Raw genomic sequence first — 6,217 nt, forward strand, 5'->3', positions numbered from 1 at the left:
TACCAAGAACAGATGCCAGTTGAACAAACTACATCCCATGGAGAACATGGGACACATGGAGTTAAGAGGCAGGAAGGTTTAGCTGAGGATTCTCCATTACAGAAAATGTTTGCTTACTACTAATCAGTTGACCTTTTAAGAAAATACAGAGAGTGAACAAGGAGGAGCTGGTGACATTAGAGAAAACCCTTCCCTCAACTTTAAATATCCTTTTCCTTACCAAGTTCAGTTGTGAAGGAAACTTGCCCTTTGGACAGAGCCATGGGACACAAAAGAGATTAATGAAAGCCAATTTGGGGCCCGAAAGGTTGGAGCAAAGGGGGGGGCGGGGAAGAGAGGGAGAGACTTGCAACAGCCATTCAGGAAGAAGATCAAGATCCCATCTGGAGGGGCAAGAGGCCAAAGCCACAGAACAGATGGAGACCAAGCGACAGCTGGTGGAAACACGCTTTCATGTGTAAAGTTTGCTCTTTGGAGAATTTTGCTCTCCAACTTTGAAGGCATCATTATGCTAATAGCTCCTCCCCCCTACAACACTTGGGAGCAAGCCTGAGCACTCAGGAGCAGGCATTCCAAAGCTCTCAATGAAGCTAGTTAATTAACAAGGGCCCTTTCAACATTTAGAAGCTGCTGTCACACAACCTTGGCATAGCTTTAGTAGCAGAGGGTCTTGTTTCTTTACCAGCACGGGTGGGGGGGCATGATGAAAAAGAATTAATTTGGCCCCCAGTGGTAAGGCAGGTTGCTTGCAAGCTGCAGAGCCTGGAACTTTGTCTAAAGTTGTTCTTCTTTTAACAAGCCCTAATGAAGGGGATAAGATTCACAGCTGTATAAATTGATTAGATGAACCAGAAAGTGGGACCCTTTTTACTGCTCCATCATCCATGCTTTGGGGAACTATTCTTCTGAAGCATGATGGGATTTCTGCCTTTGTCAGGGTCACTTAATCCTGGTTTCATCCAACACCACGATAATGAGACACCTAAACCTTTTGAAAGCTAAGGAAACAGACTGACCCTTCCCTTGGAGCAAGGTAGAAAGAGGAAACCTATTTGTGCTACTTTTACACAGAGTTGGATGCTACAAGGTCTGCAAAGAACACAGCTTTTCTAAGATCAGAAAACCAACTGAAATAAAAGGTCAGAAGCAGCAACTTGTTTCCTTTTCCTTTATTAAAGGTAAAATGTTTCTCCCTTTTAAGGCAAGAATTTCTCCCTGCTGCAGGGATCCATTGATGCAGCTTTGAGTACAGAAAAAAAAGTTAAACTCTTGATTATTGTTAAAACTAAAATGTTACACTGTAAAACAGTTCATAATTAAAAAAAGAAATCCCATTTCAAGCACCCGGACTGAGTCCAGTTTCATAGCAGATGCTGAGGTACAAGACAATAAATTAAAAGTTCCTTCCAACCGTAGAGCTCACGGTTCTGCCTAATGTGATGTCTTCTTTGCTCCTTTCCCAAATTTGGCATCGAGTCCAAGACCTGCAGAAAAACAAGAAGGATTTGTGCCCGAGGAAAACTTCAGTACTTTCCACAGACAACTACAAACCAGTCTATAGCCCCACATACTGATCAGCACTTAATTACTCTAGAGCCAGTGGGTGCCACGTAAAAATTTTGGCATAAACAAAAATCCTTTAAGTCAGCTGGGTCTGTAACTGGAGTAACACCCTCCAGTAACTACCTGAACCTTTTCTCCCAAACAAGACTAGAGACATACTTTCACCAACAAATCTGCCCCAAGACAAAAATAATCCATTGCCCTCAGTCCTTCCCTTTCCTCCCCAACTCTCCTCCCCAGTCAACCACCCATTTCCATACTCCACCACCATGTAATAGCCAGAGCAAAGATTCTGAAATTAGGACTTACCCAAGAATACTAGGATAGTCCCTACCCACTGCATTGTACTGATTGGGTTGGCAAACAGAATGACAGAGGCTAAAATGGTGAAGAATTTGCGGGTTGTGGTAATGATGGAACATGTCAAAGGTCCAAAGTATACCACAGTCATGAAGATGAAACTCTGGAAGAGAAACAGATTTGGTGTGCTGGAGGAGACTGTCTTCCTAGATGCTAGATCCACCTTACAGTCTTTATAGAAACTGAATTCCAATTACATCTTAAAATCAGACTTTTATGGGAAGATTTCATGCACAACTGTGAGCCCATCTACAGTTGAAAGTGTTGGCTATACAGTAAGTAGGGTATAATCAGAAACAGCAGGAAGATCTGGCAGCTTCACCTTCAGTCATCCAAGTAAAGGAGAAATCAGGAGCGCTGCATGAAGGGGTTTAGAGTAAGAGAACAGAATGTTATCTACCTGACCCAATGCACTCGTCAGGCCAAACAGCAGGATGTTGTAGAGGATGCTGGGATAACGTTCTGCAAAACTCAGGAACTCCCAAAGCTCTCCCGTGAACAAGATCCCTGGGGAAGGTTTAAGGACAGCATGAATTCCTGGCCCAGAGACACTCTGGGCAGTCAGCACCTCTCCAGTCACGCTCATATTTCACATTCACTACAGCTGATAAAGAATCTACTACGAAAGTGAAAGCAAACTCCACCCAGAGAAGGCCAATGGAAAAGGATCTGTAGTTACTGGCCCATGGCAGAGCTTCTGGTGGGAGGCAAAATATTAAGGAGGCTAATCCCTTAGGATTCAAAGGGATTAGCATCCAGCTGCTAAATCCATTGTGCAGCCACAATTCTGTTCTCTGTTGCTTCCCAGCTCTCTCACTCAACCCTAACTTACTGAGCCTAAAGCCAGAGTAAGGGGTGTCAGGAGTTCAATGAGAGGAAGTGGATGCTACAGCAGAATGCAAGAACTTCTTCGTTTGCAAGAACAGGACCACTCCAGAAATGGTCTGCAGTTTTACATTTGGACTCAGTCAAAAAAACATCAAGTGAAACGTCACCCTCCTAGTTACTCTTGTTGATTGCACCTTTCATTATTCCCAGTTCCCAAACACATTAATCACGAGCACCATTTCTCAAAAAAAAAACAAAACACACTGCTACACACAAGGCAACCTCATTCCCTGTTAAAGCAAGGCAATGGTGGCAGAGATTGTTACTCAGTCCCCAGGCCCAGCCTGAAGGCAGGAATTTTTCAGAGATGCAGATGTACTTGGGTGACTGAACTGTGTGAGGAACAGTGTACTCTGCTGGCCATTTTAAAAAATGCACCCAGATAAAAACTGGGCAGGTAGGAGATTTCCCCACTCTAAAAAAGAAGGAAGTTCTGCAAAGTATGCCAGGCCCTTTACAGAAGGAGAGACAAGGTCCTTGGCTCAGAGGATGTTCCAAGTCAGTCTTCATGCCAGATCACTTGGCCTCTCTCAGCATGTTCCTTACCAGCACCAAGGAACAGTGTGGACCACAGATTAACATTTAGCATCATGTGGTTGGAACCAGTCTGGTAATGAGCTCTCATATGGTCCTGTGACACCCCAGTCAGTCCATCCAACGTCAGTGACAGCAGCTAAGGAAAGAAAGGGGGTCATAAGAAATGACAATACAGGACCCTTGTCAGCTATTTCCTCTTTAATGCACATCCAAATCCAATAGCCTCGTTTCAAACCGTTTATTAAATGGTAATAGATGAACATGAATTCTGGAGGTGGTGCCCGGCATGCCTGTGCCAATGCCCCATCCCACCTCACTGTGAGGTAGGGTGGAAGAACCACCCCTCCCAGGGCCTAGCAGACAATTACCCCTTTACCATCTTTCTACTATGGATTCTGGAGAACCCTGACGGTGGAGTAGTCTCCACCACCCACACAAACCCTTGGGATTCCTTGTACTGCAGCAGCCTGGTACTTACCAGGAGGAGTTCTCCATAGCCAAAGATGTGGTCATCAGCACTCTCACTTCCTTTTTTAGGTTTGTACATGAACAGGGCCACACCTGTGACTATCAGCAGGACGCAGAGATATTTGGCTAGTGGGTACTTCTTCCTCAGCACAGTCACGCCTAGAAGCATGACTGCAGAAAGAAGAGGGTTTGGGAAACTGCTCCAAAAAAACTCTGCTAGAAATTAAATTATTCTGTGCCACATTCTGGGTGCAACGGACAAGCACACAGCTATTCTCTCCACTCTGGCACAACCAGAGCTGCCCCAGGAGTAGAATCATAATAGGGAAGAAAGGGGCCTCAAGGAGGTCACACCATCCACTCACTCCCCCAAACACCTCAGACACAGACATTTGTCAAGCCTCTCAAAAGCTCTGAGTGGAAATGTACTGTTTTTTATAATACAAAAAAACCCCAAGGGACTGGTTCAAACCAGGGTACAGACTAGAAAGCATATCATAACTGCTTACCTGGAATGGGTTTGCAGGACTTGCCCAAGACCTGTAAGTGAAAGAGCACCTTAACTAGCTGCCTGCCGCACACTACCCACAACCAGGCGAGGTGATCATAACAACGCAGGAATTGCTAGATGGGATGAGATCCAGACTCCCTCCACCCCCAATAGTCTTAAGTCCTGGAGTGTGAAGATATCCCCCCATAAATTTAGTTTTCATAGTTGACCATCATTCTGGATATTCCTGTTCTTAACTTTGTGTCTTTGTGACAAGGTAATATAGCAGAATTTACAGATTCATTGGAATCTGACATGGCCCTGCTTATGAGCGCTTCTGCTGTGGCCTTGAACTTGCAACTTCTGGGCTGTCAACCATGGGCCTTAGCACCTGTACCACTCCAGCCCTTAATCAGTGCCTCAGTGCATCCCTGCACTGACTTAACATCTTGGTACAAGGATGACAAGCTATAGCTTGCAACGGTCCTCACTAGGGAAAATGCATATCTACAAAGGAAAATTTTATAACTCAAGTTTCTTGCTGCAGACCAGCCTGCCTCTCTTCACCTGAGTTGGATAATTGACGAATTGCAGAGCTGAGTTGCTGGAAACCATTGCACCCAGATAGGAGAGGGAGCAAGCTGCATACAGCCAGTTCCGAGTCCGATCCACCCTGACAGTGTCAAAGAACTGGATCACTGGGGAGAAGTACAAAAAATACAGGTTGTCACCGGACATTATGGCATTGTAAAATAGATTTCTGATGCCAGAAGTACACAACACCCAACACAGTTCAGCTTCTTATCCACAACATGGATGAAGAAAGCTGTTGTCCAGATCTCTAGGGCTTGAGCGTCTGATCTGAAGAGGTCGAGGTAAAGGAGAGATGCTGAATTCCTGATGCCTGCTGTGACAGATGCAAGATGAAGAACAGGGGAACTTGTACCAGCACCTCTTACAGGAGGCAACAGCTCAGTTGTCCAAATACTCCTCTTCTCCTCCCAAAGGAGAAACTGCAGTATTTTAGCAGACATTAGGCTCTTTGCTTTGCTCCGCACCTCTCTCACAGGCTCTCTCAAACTGAGTGAGAGCCTTTGGGTGCAGCTTCCCAGTTAGTAGCCCCGGCTTGGGGAGGTGACATGCGGGGGGACCGTGGGGGTGGGTCCCAAGACTCTATGGTGTTGCCAGATCTGTGTGATCATTTCAACTCCTGTACAATGTACCACCAATAACAATAAAAGCATACAAAACATACAATAATTTCTGAGGCAGCCTATGCAAAACCCAAGTCACTCTCCGGGGGTCTTAGCCAACTTTTGGGTTTGCCGTCAGCACTTCCTTATGGCTGCTTGCCTCGAAATGAGAAACACTTTAGTTTGGATGATGCAGTTCTTGCTCGCTAGATTTACAGTGAGCAACATGAAGTAAACAAGAAAGAGGTTTATTTGCATCATATGTTTTTTCAGTGTTGAATAATTTTTCACCAAATACGGCAATTTTGAGCATCCAAAGCGATCGTTTCACACTGAAGACCTGGCAACCCCGAGTCCGCCCGGGGCAGGGAGGCAGCAGAGAGGCCGCGGGACCCGGGGTACGTACGCAGCCGAGCGAAGACAGCGTTGATCACGCACTGGATGAAGACCAAGGACAGCGCGTACTTGAACGTCTCCTGCTGGGCGCCCTCCCCGTACTTCCCTCGCGTTCTGCAAAGAGCACAGCCACAGTGAGACGGTAGCCGGGCCCGGGCCGGGGGGAGGGGAGGGGGGTGGTGCTCACATGCTCTCCTGCAGGATGCCGTAGTAGAAGTAGCAGGCAAAGACGCCGAGGAAGCAGACTGGCAGGCGCAGGCGCTCGGGCGTCAGGGCCCCGCCCGCGCTCGCGCCCATGGCGGCGGCTGCCGCGCTCGCAGCC

General features: G+C 46.6%; 1 protein-coding gene across 2 annotated transcripts; it reads right to left on the bottom strand.

Annotated features, from left to right (window-relative positions):
• Positions 1-1,379: 1,379 nt before the first annotated feature.
• SLC35B1 (solute carrier family 35 member B1) lies at positions 1,380-6,211 on the bottom strand. Of its 2 annotated transcripts, none has more exons than XM_019548423.1 (9): positions 6,083-6,211; positions 5,906-6,009; positions 4,874-5,004; positions 4,326-4,356; positions 3,827-3,915; positions 3,358-3,484; positions 2,324-2,430; positions 1,873-2,026; positions 1,380-1,484 (listed from the first exon to the last, which is right to left on the bottom strand). In XM_019548423.1, exons 1-9 carry the CDS (start codon positions 6,190-6,192, stop codon positions 1,432-1,434), a joined length of 906 nt encoding a protein of 301 aa, XP_019403968.1. In that variant the 5' UTR covers positions 6,193-6,211; the 3' UTR covers positions 1,380-1,431. The 2 variants fall into 2 exon arrangements, with proteins under 2 accessions (XP_019403968.1, XP_019403967.1); XM_019548422.1 differs by having other exon boundaries at positions 3,827-3,987.
• Positions 6,212-6,217: the final 6 nt, after the last annotated feature.

This window comes from Crocodylus porosus, unplaced genomic scaffold (genome assembly GCF_001723895.1).
Source record: "Crocodylus porosus isolate Cpor-Errol unplaced genomic scaffold, CroPor_comp1, whole genome shotgun sequence".
Taxonomy (NCBI): domain Eukaryota; kingdom Metazoa; phylum Chordata; order Crocodylia; family Crocodylidae; genus Crocodylus; species Crocodylus porosus.

Excerpts from the sequence above, each read along its gene's own strand:
- SLC35B1 (XM_019548422.1), bottom strand. The coding sequence starts at position 6,192 with ATGGGCGCGAGCGCGGGCGGGGCCCTGACGCCCGAGCGCCTGCGCCTG. Across the intron at positions 4,357-4,873 it reads TCGTCAATTATCCAACTCAG|GTCTTGGGCAAGTCCTGCAA; the intron begins GTGAAGAGAGGC and ends TTTCACTTACAG. Across the intron at positions 3,988-4,325 it reads GTCCTGCAAACCCATTCCAG|TCATGCTTCTAGGCGTGACT; the intron begins GTAAGCAGTTAT and ends TTCTTTCTGCAG.